General features: G+C 34.2%; 3 protein-coding genes, 1 non-coding gene and 1 pseudogene across 6 annotated transcripts; 3 read left to right on the top strand and 2 right to left on the bottom strand.

The window, feature by feature from the left end:
- LOC125203652 (UDP-glucuronic acid decarboxylase 6-like) lies at window positions 1-2,156 on the top strand (annotated as a pseudogene). Its single transcript, XR_016132236.1, has 7 exons — window positions 1-87; window positions 453-526; window positions 623-712; window positions 1,008-1,099; window positions 1,536-1,708; window positions 1,809-1,849; window positions 1,927-2,156. The product of XR_016132236.1 is annotated as a UDP-glucuronic acid decarboxylase 6-like (transcript).
- A 909-nt stretch (window positions 2,157-3,065) lies between these two features.
- Window positions 3,066-3,137, top strand: TRNAT-CGU (transfer RNA threonine (anticodon CGU)). The gene has a single exon. It is a non-coding gene; the product is annotated as a tRNA-Thr (tRNA).
- Window positions 3,138-4,909: 1,772 nt separating this feature from the next.
- On the top strand, window positions 4,910-5,433 carry LOC148923747 (non-specific lipid-transfer protein 2-like). Its single transcript, XM_089060819.1, has one exon. It carries the CDS (start codon window positions 4,971-4,973, stop codon window positions 5,262-5,264), a length of 294 nt encoding a protein of 97 aa, XP_088916945.1. The 5' UTR covers window positions 4,910-4,970; the 3' UTR covers window positions 5,265-5,433.
- A 497-nt stretch (window positions 5,434-5,930) lies between these two features.
- Window positions 5,931-8,558, bottom strand: LOC125204021 (aerobic coproporphyrinogen-III oxidase (DUF1218)). The gene is made up of 3 exons (XM_048102557.2): window positions 8,346-8,558; window positions 8,053-8,261; window positions 5,931-6,369 (listed from the first exon to the last, which is right to left on the bottom strand). The coding sequence occupies exons 1-3, from the start codon at window positions 8,436-8,438 to the stop codon at window positions 6,063-6,065; spliced, it is 609 nt and encodes a 202-aa protein (XP_047958514.1). The 5' UTR covers window positions 8,439-8,558; the 3' UTR covers window positions 5,931-6,062.
- A 559-nt stretch (window positions 8,559-9,117) lies between these two features.
- On the bottom strand, window positions 9,118-12,457 carry LOC125204019 (uncharacterized). Of its 2 annotated transcripts, none has more exons than XM_048102555.2 (6): window positions 11,844-12,457; window positions 11,063-11,274; window positions 10,047-10,317; window positions 9,878-9,963; window positions 9,704-9,795; window positions 9,118-9,630 (listed from the first exon to the last, which is right to left on the bottom strand). In XM_048102555.2, exons 1-6 carry the CDS (start codon window positions 12,102-12,104, stop codon window positions 9,398-9,400), a joined length of 1,155 nt encoding a protein of 384 aa, XP_047958512.1. In that variant the 5' UTR covers window positions 12,105-12,457; the 3' UTR covers window positions 9,118-9,397. The 2 variants fall into 2 exon arrangements, with proteins under 2 accessions (XP_047958512.1, XP_047958513.1); XM_048102556.2 differs by having other exon boundaries at window positions 10,047-10,314.
- Between the last annotated feature and the right edge of the window lie 10,125 nt (window positions 12,458-22,582).

Raw genomic sequence — 22,582 nt, 5'->3', positions numbered from 1 at the left:
ATGGCTAAGGAAGCATCAAATGGGAGCCATGTATCAACCAAGCCACCTCCCGAGCCTTCACCATTGCGAAAAGCAAAGTTCTTTCAGGTTCCGCAATATTTTCATACTCGAAGATCGAGCTTCCAAGTGCTCAACTTTGCATAGACTCATTATGCCTATATGGCTTAAACAAGTGGAGTACTACTTATTGATAACTGTCACTAGGAAATCTAACAATTAGATGATGTAAACTGATTAAAATATGGACATAGGTTGTTTGATTTTACCATTTAATCAAATTGAACTTTTGAAAATTAGTCACAATGTTGTAAATGCCAGTAGCATGAAGAAGGGACTTGCTTTTGTTGTGTGATTTTACTTTCTTTTTTTTTTTTTTTTTTTTCTGTCACTTTGTAACTTAGATCATGCATATATTCTCATTACTAAGTACTAACTCACCAACTTGATGACAGGCAAACATGAGAATTCTGGTGACCGGTGGGGCTGGATTCATTGGCTCCCACTTATGCAAAATGAAAAGAACGAGGTAGGCCATAACAATGTCTTTTTGAGAGTGTTTGATGCAAAATGTTTTTTGTTTCTCATTGTGTATCACGAACAATATTTTAAAATTGTTGCTCAGGTGATTGTTGTGGATAACTACTTCACTGGCTCGAAGGATAGCTTGAGCCAATGGATTGGCCATCCAAGATTTGAGCTCTTATTCGACACGGTGAGCATTCTTTATGCTTCATTAGTTATACATATCTTAAATAAGGTTCCATGATGTGATTAAGTTTAACAGCTTAAGTTCCCACTCGGGATCAAATGGAATCATCACTATCTGTTGTTTTGCATTTAGGCTTCTGATATCTGAATTGGGCTTCGTTTTGTCCAAATACGTTATATATATTCGTCTTACTCCTGACTATGGTTTTTATTAATAAGTTTCTGAAACTAGAAATCATATTGTTGAGAGTATTATGTCTCTTAGACCACCCTATTTTGTACTATGTTTTCGTCTGCAGATGTGACACAGCCTTTGTTAGTCGAAGTTGACCGGATCTACCGTCTTGCTTGTCCTGCTTCACCGATCTTTTACAAATACAATCCGGTGAAGGTCAGTCAGCTGTCACGGCTCTCTGCCTTAATCTCCTTCTCTAATCATTTCCCTACAAAGCTCTTGTCTTTGCCTTTCCCTACAAAGTTGATGAAGACATTTAACTATCTTATCTACATTGTCTAGCATAAGATCGTACACATAGGGGGTGTTCGGTTGGCAAGACTAAATCTCATGATTAAATATGTATCATGTTTGGTTCATAAGATTGACCCTTAGATGAATAGTCTCATGATTATTAGTCATAGCCTCCCCTCTCCAACTAAAATAATCCCACAACTTAATCCTAGATGGATAGTCTCATGATAATTAGTCATGGAAACCGAACGCCGCCATAGTGTCTTCATTAGTTGCATAGTAGAATTTGTGATTCAATGGTTGGAAAATTTTTTGTTTTTTTTCTGATAGTTCTTGTCCCTTCCATGATACACAATAGACGATAAAGACTAATGTAATCGGCACACTGAACATGTTAGGACTTGCCAAGCGAGTAGGAGCAAGGTATGAGAACATGTTAGGACTTGCCACGGGTTTCGAGTTGAATTGACATCCCTCTTATCCGACTAATGGAAGGAGATCATACAAGGCCAATCAACATCTGCAGTCCAGGTCATATCCATTTACTTTGATTGTTAAACTTTATTTCTTCTGTTTCATATCACTTCCATCTCGTTTCTTATCTAACTACTCAAGAGATGTATTATATCAGGTGAATTCACAATGCTTGAGCTGGCAGAGACTGTTAAGAAGGTAAATCTTTACTCCTTTGCATTATTCTACTCGTATTTGTACATATAGTTTGATCACAAACTCAACGTTGATGCTAGATGATCAACCCGAATGTGAAGATCATGACGGTTGAGAATCACCCCTTATGGAGGAGAATTTTGTTTCAACGTTTCCTACTTCTGTTTGTTGAATTTTTTTTCGACGTTGTTTCTTACCCAATGCCTGAAATCGTGGCGTCATGAATCTAATGTTATCAAGGCATTATTGTTTATCGATCAATGTACTCACTTAATTGAATCTAGGTTTTTGGTTTCAATAAATTAAGGTTGAGTTTTTTTCTTTCTCCTGCTCTCGATTTTGTGGAATTTGAAATCTTTGATGATGAAAATAATTTATTCTAGTGTTGTGGTCGGTGCATTCTTTGACGAACTCGAGTATGACCTACCCAAGGTTTATCAAACCGGCGGTTAAAACCGAAACCGTCGATTTTTGAACCGTGGTTCGGTTTAGGTTCAAAAATTTTCGAACCGAAACCGTGCCAGAACCGTTGGTTCCGGACGGTTTCAAACTGGAACTGCAAAAAAACCGACGGTTCGGGACCGTGAGAAACCGTAAAAAACCGCCGGTTCGGAATCGAAACCGGAACCGGAACCGGAACCGCGAAACACCCTCGCGGTTTGGTTCCGGTTCAACAATTTCCAAGACCAGAACCGGCGGTTCTGAACCGTAACCGCCGGTTCCTGAACCGTGGGCACCTCTAACTCGAACTATAGAAATATTGATCTCTGGCAAAATTTCAATTCATCATTGCGCGGGTAGGTTTGATAAGAATCTCAAACAAATGATTCTTTGTGTATGAGACAAGATTTGAAATGGGGATTGAGGTGGTCGATGAGACGAATTTTTTTTAGATGATCGATGAAAGTTCTTCATTTATCTTAATATGACTCGAGCCTTTGCCTATTGAATAAAAAAAAAAGATCTTATCAGCTAATTTCTTGGATGAATGAGAAAAATCTTGTTAAAAAGAATTCAAAGTAGTTTGACTAATTATCATCAACCTCGATTTAAAGACAATCAAACATAATTTTGAAATCTTAGTTTTCTGAAAGCAATTTTTTACTATATGATTTAGCTCGATTGAACTAGTGCAAGGGTACTATGATCGAGAAAATTACACTCTATACGTCTACCATAATATTAATAATAAAAGCGAGATTTTCAGAGATCAACAATCGCCTCCGTAGCATAGTGGTAGTGTGTTCGCTTCGTAAGCGAAAGGTCGTGAGTTTGATCCTCGCCGGGGGCTTATTGTGCTTTAATTTCTTTTTTATTTTGCTTTACGGAATTGACACTCAAATTACATTGATTAAATGAAAAATACATCTAATATGCTAAGAAAATATAGTGAAAAATAGGAGTATATAGGCAAGTTCTAAAAATATATCCTCACAATCATTTACTCATATCTATGCTTATGATTAAACAAATAGTACTAACTAATTAATACCACAAATTCCACAATATATTACTCAAAATCCGATTTTTAGCAAATCCCCAAAAAGTATATAAATAAATAGTACTAGTATAAAAAGTAGGGAATCGCATGGGGCATTAATGATTGGAGACTAAATATTGAGAAAAAGGGAGAATAAGAGAGCATATATGGAGTTATTCATATGATGGTATGATTAGAGAGAGAAAGGCGCATGCACATCGCATCACCGAAAAGAGTAAGCCAACCAATTTCATTTATCCTTGCCCTTTAAAAGATTTGTTATCCTATAATTTTATTGATCTTAATTACTAACATCTGTCTTTTTTATTTAAATCACGTTAGCAAGTAGTAATACTTCTAGTTTTAGTTAAAACAACCGCTTCACCATATACTAGCTAGCATTGAGCAATCACTAATTAATACTCTCCCAGTCCTAAAAACAATTCACTTTACCAATTTGAGTTATTCTTTAAAATTAATTAATCCTCTTTTATTTTTAATGCTAGTAACTTTTCTAATAGAATGGGTCACATGTTCTACTAACCATATTACTAATATTTACTGTTAAAATAAATGGAAAGAAAACCTTGTGGTCCATAGAATAAGTAATAAAACGAAAATGGTTTAAAGTAGTCAATAAAGTAAGCAAGAAATAGTAAAGTAGGGTAAAATTTATTTAGAAAAATTGACTCCAATGATTAGTATCACACATCAGCATGGAATGATTATGATAGCAGCATGCATCATTTAATTTTACAAGCGTGACTAGCCCAATGCCCTTCAATTTATTTTTCATTTCATTCACCTTAATTGTCATAATAATTAGCAAAATACAACTACAAAATATATTTCTTGACAAATACATGATCCGATGACCACTATATATTTCTTGACAAAAGGAATATGATTTTATATATGACCAAATAAAGAGCTTGTGCCAATCACACATTGATGCTCACAAGCCATGTGATGTAATGATTGAATAATTTTGCATTTCCTGAATTGAAGTCAGCCTCAAATCTGATTCAGATTTCTTTAACATGGATCAACATTCACTTTCAATATACAAACATGTCAATGTATAAAATTAATTTAGAAAAGTGGTCATATACACCACTCTATTTGAAATCTCACACACACAAAAGATAAAGAACATTAGTTAGATTTAAAATAAACCTCGAATCTATTATAAACTCCATTCCATATCGATGCTGACATAAGCCATAAAATAAGCAATTTTACTCTTATTATTTATAAATACTAAATTTGAAACTAAATAAAGCAATGAATCTTGCTATACTGAGGACAAGAGTAAAACAAGATTTTTAGTACTACTAATATTTATATCACAAGTTTTGAAACAAACACTTATTCAAGAACGGATAGAAATACATATTTCAATATTGAGTCGTACATTTAAACCCAAGACCTTAATTCCCTAAACTATTGCACCATTAGACCAACACGCACACACAGTAAATATAGTAAGTACGTCTTATACAAACACATGCATCACATTAAAAGAGATGAGTATTCTACTTCATCTCTCCTTTGCACTCCCTATAAATTGAGATGCAAACCAAATCTTTCCCCAACACATCTCCTCCTATTCTCCCACCACACTTCAAACACACACACCAAAAAATGAAGAGCAAAGTAGGGTGTGTAGCCATATTTGTGGCAATAGTGGTGGTCCTTGCAATTGGTGAAGTTGAGGTAGCAAAGGCTGCAGTGACGTGCAACCCACTGCAGCTGACCCCCTGCGCGGTGGCGATCACGACAGCTGGCAGCCCTTCCGCTGTTTGCTGCGCCAAGATAAAGGAGCAGAGCCCATGCCTCTGCCAGTATATGAAGAACCCTAACCTGCAGAAGTTCATCAACTCACCTGGTGCAAAGAAGGTGGCCACCTCTTGTGGGACTCCTTTTCCAAAATGCTAATTTCTATCATCACATTCTATGTTTGCATATGTTTTGAATTTTAAGTTGTGTTTGAGTGCCCTAATGTAATGCATGAGTCTGTTGTTTAATTAAACAGTATGTATGAGTATTTATGTTGCTTGTAAACTTGCTTATGTTTAATGAAAATGTGTTACTTACTATGCTTCCAGTTTTGGTTCTTTTACAACATTGCTTTTGGTTTGAACCTTGTTTACCAGCAAATTACAGAGTATGAACTTTATCTGCATTGAAATGATGAAGCCATGAGATGAAGACATGATTTGTCAATTCATAAGAATGTTGAGGATAAACTATAGGAAGAGGTGGAGTAACTCTAGATATCACATAAAAAAAACAGAATTCAAACGCATATCTTCCAACTTTCTGATTATTTGAGTTGCAATTCCGAATGTTAGATTAGTAGTATTTGAGTTACAATTCCGATTTGTTTGAATAGTGTAGTAGTAAAACAACTCATGTGATGAGCTTCAAAAATCTTTAATCAATTTGGAGTTCCAATATTAGGTAAATATGTAAATCTCAACTTCAAATTTGAAAAAGAAATTAGAGGGAATGAATTTGCAACAAAACGAGAAATTGAGACATTCTTCGGATTTAAAATGCTTTAAAGATTACATCTAAATTGCAATTATAGGAGATCAAAAGTAACAAAAAAGAAATTCTACAACAGATATTTATATACCGCACTTAAGTTAGCACATTACAGTGCAGACATCTTTGTATCATTTCAGACATGACAAACAACAGTACTTAAAACCTTTGTTTAACAATCAAAGATTACACTTTGTCAAATTCACCGGTCTTCATCTGATGCTGATTCTCTGCAAAATGTGAGGGGGTTAATCCGACTCCTTCGTTTTGATGCTTTTCCCATCCACCAGTATCAGCCTTGGTGTGCATCCAATAGTAAAAAGTGGTTGCCGTCATTGCTAACAATGTTAGGGCAGCACCTGCAGCGAACACACCCTTACGAAGAGTGGCACAAGATAAGTGCTCTACATGAAAAATTGCTCGATATTTCGTGTGGTAAGCATTCCGAGCTGATCCTGCCAGCAAGCATGCCTCCGCAGCTAGAAAGATGACCCTGTTGTTTTCCCCATTTCAATCCAAATAGAATAGAAGATTTATGAGTATATCTAATTGTATGAATTACACAAATATAAGAATACAAATACCTCCCTATACTCGCATTAACATATATGTATGGTTAAGCCAGTCCATATGAATAATATTACAGAAAAAGGGCATAAGAACAATTTTGTAAGAAGCTTCACATCATTGAAGTTTTTACTTATTTTACATTGGGGAGGGGAGAAGTAGTAATTTGAATCCTAGATCCCACTCTTTACAAAAGAGAGGACACACCATATCATATCTTGTATTTATATATTCTAGAGAACAATCAGAAGCAAGGGGTTCTAGAAATGAAACAAGTAATACGTTCACCAATTATTGTCATGTCGGTGACTGTTTTTTCTTGAGTAATGGGTGGGTACTGATTTCATTGCTTGTTATTATGTCAATTAAATGATAGGTAGTGTACAAAACATAGCTCCATTAGTAGGAATCTCATCTCTTACTTGGTTTTCATATATGCAAAGGGGTAGTTCTCGTAGGCAGTCTCAACTCCTACTTGGCTTGTCGTTGTTGACATTTCATAAATTTCATGACATGTGAACTTCCAAAGTTTCTTGTTTTTAATTTTAGGTTGGATAAACTGGTGAAGGTACTTGCTTGTTCCCCATCTAGGTAATCTCTTATTTCTTATACTTTACAATATGATCAAAAGTTACCATCTCAATTTGAGCAGAGTAATGAGATCAAGAAAGCCTTTACTCATTCAATGATCAAGTAATTATGCTCTGAGCATTCACCAAGAGATCAAGACAATTAAGAAAAGATACAAATCTACCCACTCTTAATGAGCAAAAGTTCATAGAAAATCCTAGCTTCAATACTTGGAATCAAATTGCAATGCAATATTCAGTTGGTTCGAAAAGGTAGATCTAAAGCTAAGAATTTCAGACTTTTGTGACGAAACCTGGAAGCATGAATTAGGAAAGCCAAGTGACGTTAAACGTAAATAAGGAATGTATTGAGTAAGAATGAGTAGATGAGAGTGAGACCATGGTTGCAGTTGGATATTACATGAAGGTGAACTTAAATCCATAAGTAGAAAATCTATTGGTTGAAGCTTGGATTGCATAAATTTCTTGACGTATTTAAATGCCACTCTTTACTTTAAGTCAGGGTACACATTCAAAAGTCAGGGATACTTGAAGATGCAAATAATGGATCATTGAAATTTACAGGGTCCTTGTGCAAGACAAGACTGCAACTCATCGCCCAGATTTTAATTACACAGAACAGATGCTAATATTCTTGATAGTAGAGAATTGTGGCAAAACTAAGTCCAAAACACCGGATAATAACTTCAATTTGTGTTAGCAGTAAGCTATACACACTTTCTAGCCCTATTAATAGGAAACCACAGATTCACAATAAATATATTCCTGCAGTTGAAAGGAACTTATAACCATCAAACTAACACTAACAAAAAGAAGCAACAATCTCAGGCGCTAAATAAAATAAATGTCAATTTTGCTGCAATTAGAACACACAACAGAATTGTATCAAAACATTAACTCAATCACAACAGAATCCAGCACGTGCGTAGGACCTACAACACACAAGCACATCTGCAGCAGCAGAAGTGGTAGAAATGGTAAATAAGATAGCTGCAGTAGGAGCAGGGAGTAAAACTCACCATGAGAGGACGAAGAAGACGACGGCGCGAGTAGTAGAGCGGCGGCCGCCCATCATCCCTCTCCCAAAGCAGAAACACTTGGTAACGCCGTGAATCAACGCCTGCGCAATCAGCAGCAGTCCAAACGCCCCCAGCCCGTACACCGTCGACGCGTCGGTGTCGTACGCGCAGTACGTTCTCTCATCGTACTGATCTGGTTTCACCGTCGCCTTCACAAGCACAAACAAATCGAAATCAAATCAATCGCCGCTAAAAAACATAAATTAAATTAAAAAAAAGGAATAACATAGCACCGTGCTACGGCGTCGTTCGGCGCCGACGGCGAGCACGAAGGCAATGAGGTGCAGAGAGATGGCGATGGCGAGAATGGGAACTGAAATCCCCATTTTTTGAGATATTTCTCACTGTGTATTTCCAGTATAGTTGGTGTGAGAATGTTCCAGCTGTGTGAACTCTACTTTTAACTGATTGCTGGAGTGAGAAATCAGAAAAGCAACTAGTAGTAGGAATTTATGGCTTTACTCCGCTTTAATACCAAAACAGAATATAGAAAAGAATTGACACCTGCTTTTTAATTTAATAAATAAACCATACGTGTAATTGCGATATTTGAGTATCACATTATTTAGTGCATGCTGATTAATCAAAAATGAAATATTGAATTCTGATTTAGCATTCTCATTAGATTGCAATTAGTGGGGAATGATGTAGTATTATTAAGTGTCTCGAACGTATTTCCATACACTTTTTTCCCAACACATTCAGACATTCCCCCAACTTTCACTGCTATAAAGATAGAAGAATATATAATAATAAAGAACATCCTTTGTATAAATTTCTATGATATTGTATATATTTTTTAGTACTAGTAATATTTTAATAAGTTAAAATTTAATTTAAAACAATAGCTAAAAAAGAGAGGAAGCTCTAAATAGTCACACTATCTGTGCTTGCCGGCGGCCATCCGTCTGATTCTGTTTTCAATTCCACTGTATACGAAATATTCATATATTGCTGAAATCGAAAAGGAAATGTGAATATTACTACTATCTTATATTTCCAATATAAAACTAAACACCACTTTCTATATATGTCAAATATACTAATAGTAGTATAGTACATATACATGACATAACATTATCTACCAAAATCCTCATGCAAATAACTCCATCCTACACTTGATCATCAGCACACCAAAATATCCTGCTCTGTCTTCATAACATTATCAACTACACCCTTGTTTTTCCTTTTTCAACTATTATTTTTCACTTTCTTTAAATATTCATCACATACATTATTATAACAGAGCAAAACAACCTAAGGTTAAATGGGCAACATAGTGTTATTATCTGCGGCAGAAGAAGGAGAAATCAGGGTGATTCACTCGGACCAAGTTTAGCCAGTTATCCGCAGCTTGCAGCAGAGAATTTTCCAGCTGCCGCTGATGCCCTGTCAGTGGAGTCCACAGCGATGCTTTGTATTTATACGAAGCCAGCCCGAATACCGGAAGTGAAACTTGAGGGTCATCATCGCTCCCACTAGGGTATGTCACAACTGGGGGATGCACAACTTCACTTCCTGCGACAAGCAAAGAAGTGAGCCGGGCTAAAAAACTGAAATCATTATGTATGGCTCTTACTAGTTTAGCTACCTGTCATGGGTGTATGAAGAGAATGGAAGGTCAAGAAGCAAGCGTCCAGATCTCTGAGAGTTGGACCCGTAGGTATTCTGTAAATCGGGTACCTACAGTAACAATACTCCTTATCCGAGAAACAAAAAAATAAGCAGAATCAAGAAATAACGAGGCATTGTCTAGAAAAGATACCAGGCGACTGAAATCCAGCTTGATGGAAGTAAATCACAGCTCCTCAACGTTTTTAATTCAGGGAATTGGAGAGCAAGATCAGATATCTGTGAAAAATGAATTGCTTACCAAAACAAAGATCTTGACACGATATGATAAAAAAATATTTATGATAAGATACACATGGGACCTTGTTTGCCAAAGGCTCCCTAGAATAGGGGGGGTCACGTTCGAGATACTCAAACAACAAGCATCCCTGAGAGCTTCCAGTTTCACCTTCGTCGCTAGAGAAGCCTTCTTGAAATGCCATTTGATCTACTGTGAGAGGACTATTACTGCTCTGGAGGTAACTTGGTTGCTCTCTAGAATAGTTCAACCCACCCCTCTCCTGCTCACTATCACTGCTTCCATCACTACTAGAATCCCTAAAATATTCACCATCGCTATCTTCACCAGATCTCCTAAAACAAAACAATAATCAGACTTGGAGACATAGCTACAGAGAGAATTAAAATTGTAACAAATGAATTCATACAGTTAAGACATTGAGTATGAAGGACACTCTCTACACGGATAAAACCCAGACAGAATGATGAGAACATTGAATATCAACTTAGTCACAAACACAAGGAAATAATATCTAGCAGCAGTTTTTCATCTATCTTCATTCTTCAGCATATAAAAAAAACATGGTAGTGCTTGAGTTTCCAAGCAAACACCTTAAATATATATTTTTGTGTGTGCAATCACAATTTTCATCATTTACCCATCAATCTTTTCAAGGTTAAACAGGCTTATAAATGCATCCATTTCAAAGGAAACAGGTATGGCAGAGAGGTCCGTGTTCTTCAATTATTGGAGACGTTGACATCTCACTATAAGAAAATAACTACACTAAGGACTTACCAACACCAAGACATTAATAGAGAATGAGTACAGAGCAGACCAAATTGTTGCAAAAATTAGCCAGGAGTCTGATGTGATAAGATCTTTGGTAATTGATTCAAAATATGTTAGCAACAAAGTGAGTTGTGACTGAAGTGCATCTCCCAATCGTGAAGATAGTGCACAACACTAACCGGGAAATCCTCAAAGTTGAAATTTGTCCATGATGAAGCCAATTAAAATACATCCATTACATGAAGTAATATCAATGCACTCAAAGTTACCTTACATACAATACATCACAAGCCAAAAGACAGGTACCTTAATTTTACCGTGCTCTTTGAAAGGTCAGCGTACAATTGAATGCCCGACAGGTAGGGCACATAATACTGAACAACGCCATCACGATCATTCAGTATCAAAGGCACTCCCACACCATATGCACTCCATTCTTTAAACGACTCCCACAGATCACTTAGCACAAAGAAGGGCTGAGATTCTGCATTACTTGTTCTCCAACTCCTCACTTTCATCTGTTACATTTGACAAAATATTTATACAACGAAAAAAACACTTTTTTGTAAAAGCTCAATCTTTTGTAGAATTTCCAACAGTGTAATAGCAGAAAGAGGACCCAACACAAGTACAGGAACTAAGTATATCTTCGAGATACAAATTATGCAGTAGGCGTTCGTTGCTCAATCAATAACAATATCATAGACTGTAGTCTGTAATTCTGTATCCTAAGTATAATATCTTTGCTACCAAATGCAGGAATAAAAAAGAAAGAAAAGTAGTACTAATATGTATTTACAATGATTTCGCATATCAAAGCATAGCACCAAAAAAAATCGTCAATCACAATCCTCAAAAAAACTCAAACCTTCATCTTTCCAAGTAGTATTATTCAGGCAAGTGAAATCAGAATCCCAACCATAAAGTAATAGTAATTCATCATCGGCAGGTAAAATACCAAAATAGCACTACACTCAAAATTTGCTCAAATCGGCTAAATAACAAAAATAGTAACTTCACGACATATAGAGAACAAGTTAGGGTTTTTCCCAATTCAATCAAATCCATAGGTCTAGAAGAAGCAAACCTTGGGTAAATACTGCGCCGGTAACGATGGCGTGACAGATTCCAAGAACCTCTCCAGATTGCACAAAGGAGAGAGCTCCGACACCGGAATATCTTCATCCGACTTCTCCGGCAGCGGCTCATCTGGCTGGCTCTTTGAACGGCTAGGCGTGACATCACTCTGTGCCCTCCGCAAATCTCGACTCAGTCGAGCCTTCGCCACGCTGTAAAACCGATCTTCGCCGTTTCTACTCCTATTGAACTGCAAGCCTGGCCCCAACATATTTCCGAACCAAAAACCCTAATTTATCGAAACGCAATTATCTGCGTTTATCAGAAAGGGGTCACAGCTCTATCCACGCAAAAACCTTTTCCTTTTCCTGCGATTTATAAATGTCAAATTTATTGGAATTTCCGAGTTTTATCTCAATAAAAGGCAGATGAGTCAATGTCGCCGATCAAATCCCGCTATTAAACGTCGACGAAATGTTGAGATGCCAACTGGGATCCAAATTGCTATGCAGAATGTATGTAAATGGGGGTGTAGGTTAGAGAGAGAAAGAGATGGGAGGAAAATGGATGGGTATAAGAAGAAAGGAGGAGGAGAAGAAACGCTTAAATTAAAATAATTGATTATAATTATTTGAAACAAGGGGAAATGGTGAAATTTATGGGGAAAATTGTTTTTTATTGCGCGCTGTAAACACGACGCTGTTTTTGGTGGGGATGGGTCACTGAAATGACACATTTGCCACCGGTTAGATTTTTTTTCTTTAATGAAGGTTAAGGTTAAAAACAAGCCCTCAACACTGGATTCATGGTTACGCCGTTACGGTATTATGGATAAGAAGGTAACGTAAATTAGATATATGGTGAATAAATATAATTGACATAAATTTACATGTACGTAATACTCTTATATTTTAAATTAAATTATTTATTGTCATGATCAAATAAAATTATATAAGAGGGAAAGTATCAGTGTAGATCGAATTAGGATTACAATGTCAAATATACATTTTTTTTATTATGGTAATGTTATGTTCTATGTTACAAATATATTTAGTAAGTAATTAAAATAAATTTAGCATACACTTTGTGCAGAAGGTAGAAACTATACTTTTACGTGTCATGGTATTATGTCGTCAAATTAGACTTTAACGATAAAAAAACTCTCACTAAATTGACATATTAGTGCATCCACAACAAATCTTCATTGATCGTTGGGCATTTCGTCCACTAAGACAATATTAATTGTTGGATTTGGCCGCACATGCAGCTCATGAGCTATGTTTTTTTCGTTATTTTTCTCTTTTGATGTGTTTTTCCCTTTCTCTATAATCTATATAAATATGTATATTCAATAAGTACACAATATTAATGAAGTTCTTTACTCTACATGCTCTAAGATTGAATCCATCTTCCAACATATCAGAATTGGATACGGTTTTTGCTAACAAATCTTGATCATCTTAGAGCACTCCCAATGGGTCGGCGTTAAATCCGGCGAAAAATCGCCGATTATCGCCGGATTATCGCCGGGCGTTGGAGTGAATTCGGCGATAAATCTACCGATTCATCGCCAACTCCCTTATTATCGCCGATTTATCGCCGAATCATCGCCGCCCACTGTGGGCGCGATTCGGCGATAAATCGGCGATAATTTTTTTTTTTTTTTTTAAATCTTTGTTTTTTAAATCTTTGTTTTTATGGTTTTTATTTGTAGTTTTTTTTAAATCTTTGTTTTTTAAATCTTTGTTTTTTAAATCTTTGTTTTTTATGGTTTTTATTTGTAGTTTTTTTTAAATATTTATTTTTTAAATCTTTGTTTTTTATGGTTTTTATTTGTAGTTTTTTTTTCTCGTTGTATTATATTTTCCAATGATTAATACAACGATGAATTGTTCATTATAAATCTATTTATTAAACACATTTGTAGGGAAAATTAAACAATATTAAAAATGATGATGTAAAAATGAAATATTGAGTTAGGGAGAAATAAGGGAGAAACCATTGGAGCAGTTGGCTAAAAGTTGGCTAAAAACTGGGGATAAATTTTGGTATTGATGTGGCGCTGATGTGGCAGGAGTTAGGGAGAAATAAGGGAGTTTTTAGAGAGAGCACTGAGAGTGCTCTTACATAAATTCTTGTGGTGTAATACTCCATATCATAATAAGATAGAGAAGAGATAAATGTACATACATGTACACAATATCTTTAAATTTTTAAATTTAAGTGAATTTAATTAAAAATTAGTTTTTTATTTATTGTATTATATGTAGCAATAAGAAAGAAGTGATAATAGAAATTTTATGTCGAATCGTAACATGATTTCTAGCTTGATTTGAATTAAATATTTAGCATGAAAATATTTTTTTGCTTAAATATTCAAATATTTAAGTAAAAATTTTAAAAAATTTACGAAGTGTTGCAAAATAATTAGTATGAAATTTATTTTAAAACAATTAATGTTTATAAAACAATCTTCAACGTAAAATGTTTTAAAAAGTTCGGTTATGTACGTACAATTATGTTACTACGCAATTTACGTCAATATTATTTATTTTATTTTATTATCTTAAAATTTACAAATTGCATAAAAGTCAAAGTTCAATTTATTATTTTGATGCTAATATTGGCTAAATGAAAATGATGTTCGCGGACGATGCTCATATAAGGTATGTAGCATGCATGCATATAATATTTTTATTAACTCATTATCAATTTAGTTATTTTGTTTTTTACTAACAAACACAGTTACGGGGCATAATAGAGATTTTTTATGTGAAACCCCACCCTTAGATTCGTTCAAATAAAGCCAAACGCTATTAGTAAATTCTTAGCTTGGTCAAAACTCAAGAATTGCTTTTCTGGAATTCTTCTAATTTAATCCAATTAACAGGTACTCCGTCACTTTTAATATGTACTTAAAAGAAATATCTCTTTGTTTGTCAAAATCGAAAACTAAATTCTTTGACAAGATACAATCAAGGGAAATTTATTGATTATAGAACGTAGTTTGCTTTGCATAAACATTGACTAAAACTCGTAAATAGTACTCTGTCTACCCAATGCCTCTTTAATAGTAGATCATAGCCATGTATATAGCCTATAGGCGAAAATCATTAATTTAGTCCTGATCTGAAACCACAAATAATTCATGGATTTTGGGCAGCCTACACAATATCTATTGATTGCAAGTAAATATATTCAACATTCAAGAAATTCATTAGTACTACAATATTGTGCTAGTGTACATGCAATTAAGGTGGTTGTACTTTGGTTGGGCCGTTGGGGTATTGGAGAAAAAAAATCACAATCATCCAAGAGTTTATTTAAAATCCTAATTAAAATGTGACCTTACGGTTTCAAATCAATTATTCCAATGACCCAAATATAAGCTGGGATGTATCCTTCAAACCGAACCTAATCACTTAGAATTGATCCCTTCATAGCTATATGTATTGTCTATTTATCGACAAAGACATTGCTATAAAATATTCAATCGCGTTTAGAGTTTTGTTTTCTTAATTTTTGTTGGGTACAAACATATCCCACATTGGATGAGTGAGGGAAGTTGGATTAATATATAAGTGTTATTCATCCCTAATTAGTTTGAGGCCTTTTCATCCATCCAAAGCGAACAATATCAGACTAATGTGCAGTTGATGATCCCAACAACTAGTATCAGAGCCAAGGTGGCTTTGGGTCGGGCCTGGATGAACCATGATCGAGTGGGGCCCTGGATTGGCTCTAGTTTGAGCCGGGCCCATAATGTCTCGATGTATTGACTATGTGTCCCCGATATGGTCTCGATTTGAGGGGAGGTTTGTTGGGTGCAAACCTATAGTGAGGGAAGTTGGATTAGTATATAATCTATCCATCCCTAATTAGTTTGAGACCTTTTGGGGTGACCCAAAAACAAATTCGTGCGGGCTTAGCTCCATCCAAAGCGGATAATATCAAACCAATTTGCAGTCGATGATCCCAATAATTTTGAATCGGTGATAAACTACTATAAAGTTTACCTGTATTAATTTTATGAAAAAAAGGTAAGTTTCTTTAAGTAATAGTTTTGTACTGTAAGGTTATTTGACAAATCTTGAGTCGTTATGCGATCTATAATCAATCAGACATAAATTGAAACTTAACTATAATGAAATATTGATAAATACTAATCCCTCATACAATCCTACACACATTTAGTCTGTCCGCATCCATGTTGGTTAAATTACTTTTCTTTGCCCATTCATTTTGGGAAGCTATTCCTAAATTAGAGGTTAATTTCCTACATTTCATTGTATTAATTTAGCAGAGATGGTATATTGATATGCATATGCAGTATGTATCACACTGCCGAGTGCCGACCGACCATTAATGAATGTGGACAGCAACGGTTGAAGATTAGCATTGATTAATTGATTTGAGTTGAATGCAGCATCCTCATCATTCATGCATCATAACGGAGGGTAGATATGTAAATATAATAATGGAGGGTAATTATGTAAATTCAAAAATCAAAACGGACCACTTGGATTATGAAAACATTATCGGATTGAGGAAGCATTGAATTCAAACTAAGCGCGAACGTGATTGGTTCCCAGGAGATTAGTCAAATGAGAAATCTCACGTAACTAATCACTTAGAGTGACACGTGTATGGCTGGATTTAGGGGGGCGTCGCTTTCTTATCGAGATTGCGATCCGTGAGGTGGCGCGTCGGGTCCGAAACAAGTTGGGTATGTGGCTGTCTCGCCACACGTTGATACCTGTCTTTGATTCGTGTCTTCATCACACCATCTTCAAGGCGCGTGTCGTGAACTCATATTTCTCAATTTTTCTTTATTTTCAAATTTTTTATTTTAATATGTAGTATAAATTATTTTGCTGTTTTTAGTTCTTCAATTTAATGCTTGAATATTTAGGGATTTTCTTGGTGTTAATGGTTTTATATTATTACGGTTAATATATCCTATTCAAGGTTTGGTCGTTTCACCGAGTTCGATCACAGTTTCGATTCAATTATTTTTATTAGTATATGGAGAATATTTCAATTTCATTTTCTGATCAAAATCGGAGGCCTATTTTTAGCAAAAGATGTGCATCTATATGTTGCGAATCACGTTGAATAAATATAATTTGATATATGAATATGTAATTAAGTTTTATTAATTTCAATTAGTCTAGTTATTTAGACCATCTCCAACCGTATTCTATAAATGAGTTTTGGTGTAGAAATCTTATTCAACCAGACACCAAACTCAAACATATTTTTGGTGTTTTTTTGAAACAACACCAAATATGGTGCTACTGCAAAAATTTTGTGAGACAAAAATTTAAAAATGGTGTAAAATTTGAATTTGGTCTGAATGGTTAAAGTAAAACTACTTTTTAGTGTGACGTATATTTAAAAATGAGTTTGAATTTGGTGTCAAACGCATTCAGATGTGTTTTTTTTTCTCTATAGAGAAAAGTTATTTAGCAGCCAAAACTGTGCATTGAATTCAGTTAAAATAGAGGTGAAATTTTTTGAATTTCCAATTGAATAATTCCGTATGGAGTTTGGCATGTCCGATAAAATCGTCATGCATGAATATAGCTTTCAGTAACCAAAGCGGTGCATGTCGTTTTGTAATATAATTTGTTGGTATAATTTTAACACGTTTTGAAATTAATTCCAATCTAAGGTCTGCATTTTTATTATAGATAAGATAAGATAAGATATATCATGACAAAAATGAATTTTACAAAAAAAATTCTTTTATATCCTTTTTCTTTCTATTACTACTTCTGTCCCTAAAAATTTGATACACTTTACTATTTCGGTCCGTCTCCGAAAATTTGATACACTTAACTTTTACCATTTTTAGTAGTGGACCCCATATTCCACTAACTCATTCTTACTCACATTTTATTATAAAACTAATACTTTAAAAGTAGGACCCACATCTCACCAATTTTTTCAACTCACTTTCCATTACATTTCTTAAAACTCGTGTCGGATCAAAGTGTAGCAAATTTTGAGGGACGGAGGTAATATTTTTTATAAAGAAAAATTCGTGCTTACTTATTCTTTCTCAATATCACTTGAAGGAGAAATATATCGGACCAATATCTCATTAATATTCATTGAAGTGAAAATGGTAAATACTGAAAAAATTTTCTATGGAAAACCAAACTAGAAAAGGAAATGATAAATTTCTTATCTCTAGTTTTCTTATAATACATACTCCCTCCGTCCCACATTTGGAATCACTTATTGTTATGACTCGAATTTTAAGAAAGAGTTGAAGAGTGTAATAAATGAAGTGAGATGGTGGAGTTGGTTGAAGGTAGGTCTCTTTTAACTTTTGATTTTTGTTTTGATTTATTTTAATGTAGATAATGACATTTTTATGTAATTTTGATGAAGAATGAGGTAAAATTGTATGATCAAATATGAAAAATTCTAAAAGTGACTCTTAAATTGGGACGGACTTTTATGGCAAAAAGTGACTCTTAATCTAGGACGGAGGGAGTATTTACTTATTTAGTACGTACTATATTATTACTATTGTTTTGGGTTTGAATTAGTGGTTAATTTAATGGAAAAACTTAAATGATTGGGACTTTATAAAACTAGAGAATCTCTTTATCATAGTAGAATGTCATTAGAATTATAACGAAGGGTTTTTAAACTGTTAAACAAACAATATTACACGCACATTGGAACAGAATGACACTCCATCTTTCTTCTTTGTAAACTATTTTATATAGTGAAATTTCAAATTATAATGAAATTACGTCAAATTGATGAACAAGCTCCCATGGCGTCTAAAAATATCTCTATATGAAGTCTAATCAAATAGTACTAGTACTACACACACTACATCCTGATCCAGTTGACATGTGATGTGAAGCAATAATTAGTAAACTTAAATACAGTACCTAATTAATAGACAACCAAACTAGAGGCAAATTAATTAGTTTGGCACAAATTTGGCTAGAAGTAACAATAATTTTGCATGTAATGATGCCAATGCCTGATTATTGGTATTCAGTTTGAAATTGAAATTTTGCATACTAAAATTGAGTGCAAACTACTAAAATGCACTTAAAATTTCGCTCATTCGTCGAGTTTTTTCAAGCGAGAGCTACAAGAATTAAGTGACCTTGATTGAAAGTTCGATGACTTTGTAATTTAATTGAGCATTAAAGAGCTTTGTTATTCTTTCACGTGTTATATTTTTGGTCCAAGTGTTAAAGATGGTAGTTGTAGTAGTATATAAAATCATTATGCCAACTCAATTACTCAAGTGCAACACAAAAATGTACTACTAGATCACTTTTGGTGCAATTTCTGCACAATTTATACCATTATTATACAATAAACATAAGATACTAGTAGTACTTATTTTAGGATGATAATTTTATTGGACAGAAATGATGAGGAAGCTGTGTAGTTTATTGAAATGAATAAATGATGGGTCTCTGTAGCTTGTCCCACTCATTATGCATGTTGAAATTTACACAGGTGTATCTCATTTTAACATTAAAAAATTATATTATTTTTCTTTATTTTTTCCAATATTAAATCAACTGCTTGGCCATTATGCATGTTGAAATTTATACAGGTGTATCTCATTTTGAGAGTATTAAAAAATATTTTTTTCTTTTTCTTTTTATTTTTATTTTTAAATCTAATGCTGGGCCCACTAACATTACTGAATTAATGGCCCACGACTGCTACTAGTGGGCCATTTGACAGTGAGAATAGAGAATAACGATCAATTATTCAATTAAATAACATGAATAGGACGCATTATATAAGGAGTCATTTAATGATAATCGTCGATTTGGGAAATAATATTTCGTGTAGGGTTAAGGAGGTGGTCGGGTTTGTGAGTTTTAATTTGGCTCATGATGAATAAAAGGAAATAATCTCATTATTAATTTGGGAACTGATTAGGCTGAGATCAGATGATTTTTTTAATAAGAAAAAGAAAAGAACGGAAAAGGAGTAAGTAAAATAAGTGGTGTCAAATGTGTCATTGAGTGTGGTGCAACATCACAACCACAATGTACAAATTACAAACCAACTTATTAAAGTGGAAAGATATTATTCCACGTTCGAAGCGCGAGTACAACTCACATAGAGCGACATTAGTTGTTACAACAACATCAATAATAATAATAATAATAATAATAATAATAATAATAATAATAATAATAATAATAGTCTTAATTTGAATGATTAATTCTAAACGATCATCAATTCTACGAGCCTACATGTTTCAGTGTCGGGGAAAAGGGACCAAATATGGATAAAAATGAGTTATTTCCCCTTGAGACGACCTATTAATAGGTAGAAAATCCGGTGAGTGCAGCTTGTCATTATTTCCGACTGGCTAATTTATTTTTAGTGCTACAGTAAGAAACTCCATGTTAGAATTTTTTTTATCATCATCTATTGACATGTAACAGAAAACAACACACAAAATTATATTTATATATCTAGATTCATGATGAATATTATATGTTGAGCAATTTTAACACAGTAGTAGAAAAGCATGTTCCGTTATTCGTTTCAAACATTTGATCGAATTTTGCAGGTAAATATTCATGCCAATTGATACATGACAATTCATGGTACAACTCTTTCAATTGCGTCTTGGACTCTAATATTGTGTTTGGGTGGGCGATAGATTGGAGCCAGCTAGACTTAAATCCTAAATCCATATGGTTATAATCCAGTTAAAATTTCCAGGAAATGGATGATCAGGCCCAGATTGATTAAAATAGGTGTATAACTTTTTTTTAGTTTTTAGTACTCCACTATTGAACATTAATCCACTTTTTTGAGTTAATAGTCCTCATCACTTAAAATATAAGCCTAAAGGCCAATTGGAAAACAATACTCCATACAAAAGGTGGGACACTTGATGATGTTTAAAAAAATTACATAGAGTAAATGTTGTCGTCATTTTTATTAAATATTTTAGACTTCAACAACTCACATTATTCAAATATTATGTAGGATTTTGCTTGAATCACTTTTGACCAACTTAATCTATGCTTCTTCAGAATTGAAAGTGGGACGTTTAGTTAAACTTTATTCTAATTCGGATTACCTAGGAAGATCCATACGCTTAATTTATTGAAAGCAAAAAAATGAATACATGGACTTTTGAATATTTGAAACTTAAAACAAGCAGAATAACCTTCTTAGAACGACTTCTGTAAAAGTTTTCTTCTGAGAAAAAAAGTACTACTACTACTTAAATAGATAAAATTTGTTGACTTTGGAAACTAAGAATATGAAGAGGATCAATTGGTCATAAGCTTAGAAATCAAAATTATGAAGTCAGAACGAAAATGGACGGTGGGTTTGAAATCTTTTTGTTGAATTCATATGGTATGGGTTCAAACACTATTCATGTTCCGTTTACTGAAATATTGCTCTTTTTTGAATTTATTTCAAGAAGTTACATATATTAAATCGCAATCTTGGGCATACATTAGTCTACCTTAGATCCAAACTTTAAATTTTTGCAATTTAGATCAATATTTTGTGATTTGTAACAAATAGTTTTTAAAGTGTCATGTATTTTATAATTGGGAAAAATCACTTCAATAATAACTTTTGATTTATTTTTGACAATATTCCAATAACTTTCAAACCATGGTAATTATGTATTTATGTGGGGTAGTGATAAAATGCAAACTTATATATTGTACAAACTCAAAACTTTTCAACACAGTTTCAATACAATATCAACACAGTGTAAAATTTCAAGATTTTAATGTCAATACAATATCAACACAACATCAATCATTGACTACCATTGAAATTCTATTGACATTTTCCTGTTGATATTTTTTTGTGATCTATTGACATTTTTCAATGGTCCAGATCATAGTTTTGAATGGTCCAGATCACAGTTTTGAGTTTGTACAATATTTAGAGTTTTCATTTGATCACGCCCCTATTTATGTGAATGTCCGAATTGCCGTTTTGGGAGTTGTGAACCTTAATGCGGCTTCTACCCAACAATGAGTTGCAACAACTGTAGTTGACTAGTCTTGAAATGCGGTTGCAAATCCCAAATAATGAAGCTCTAAACTTCAAACGTCGATGACGCAAATTAAAAATAGAGTGAACTATAAAAATGGTCCCTGGATTTTAAAAATATCGTCAGTAGTCCCTGAATTAAGGGTTTATTTCGAAATTGGTCCTTTTGTTTTTTTTTTGTACGAAAATGCCCTTCTGAGGGGTTTTGAGGGGTTTGGACAATTTGGTCTTTTTACACTTTTAACATTTTAAGGGTGTGTTTGATAGCCAAGGAAAACCAAGAAAAAGACCCCTTTCCTAGGCTTTTCTAATGTTTGATACATTTTCAATTTTGGAGCAGAAGCCCGCGAAATAACCCTGCCCGCAAAGGCCCAAGAATGTAAACCACTATTTCGGACGAAACTTATCGTTGAAGAAGCTGAGGTTTGTTTTCCAGCTTTCAAATTTGGGTCAAGAAACTAAAGTGCCTTCCAAAATTATCCCTCTCATGCTCAATTCTCTCTTCTCTATCATCTTTCTCTTCCCTTTCTCTCTTTCATTTCGTTCAGATCTGCAGAGTTCACAAACTTCTCTTCCCCCTCTCTCTCTCTTTGATAATTGGTTAGATTTGCAGCACCACTTCCCCTTTGCTCTTTGATTTCCCGTCGGAATTGTAGCATCACTACACCATCTCTTCCCTTTTCCTCTCTGCTTTTCGGTCATGGAGGCGCA

Source organism: Salvia hispanica, chromosome 6 (genome assembly GCF_029641045.1).
Source record: "Salvia hispanica isolate PSC_SH4W2 chromosome 6, Shi_PSC_v1, whole genome shotgun sequence".
Classification (NCBI taxonomy): domain Eukaryota; kingdom Viridiplantae; phylum Streptophyta; class Magnoliopsida; order Lamiales; family Lamiaceae; genus Salvia; species Salvia hispanica.
This window is presented reverse-complemented; position numbering and strand designations above follow the sequence as displayed.

Coding starts and splice junctions, on each gene's coding strand:
- LOC148923747 (XM_089060819.1), top strand. CDS start 4,971: ATGAAGAGCAAAGTAGGGTGTGTAGCCATATTTGTGGCAATAGTGGTG.
- LOC125204021 (XM_048102557.2), bottom strand. CDS start 8,438: ATGGGGATTTCAGTTCCCATTCTCGCCATCGCCATCTCTCTGCACCTC. Junction 8,262..8,345: donor CCGAACGACGCCGTAGCACG/GTGCTATGTTAT, acceptor GTGCTTGTGAAG/GCGACGGTGAAACCAGATCA. Junction 6,370..8,052: donor GTCTTCTTCGTCCTCTCATG/GTGAGTTTTACT, acceptor GGAAAACAACAG/GGTCATCTTTCTAGCTGCGG.
- LOC125204019 (XM_048102555.2), bottom strand. CDS start 12,104: ATGTTGGGGCCAGGCTTGCAGTTCAATAGGAGTAGAAACGGCGAAGAT. Junction 11,275..11,843: donor CGGCGCAGTATTTACCCAAG/GTTTGCTTCTTC, acceptor CAAATGTAACAG/ATGAAAGTGAGGAGTTGGAG. Junction 9,631..9,703: donor TCTTCATACACCCATGACAG/GTAGCTAAACTA, acceptor TGCTTGTCGCAG/GAAGTGAAGTTGTGCATCCC.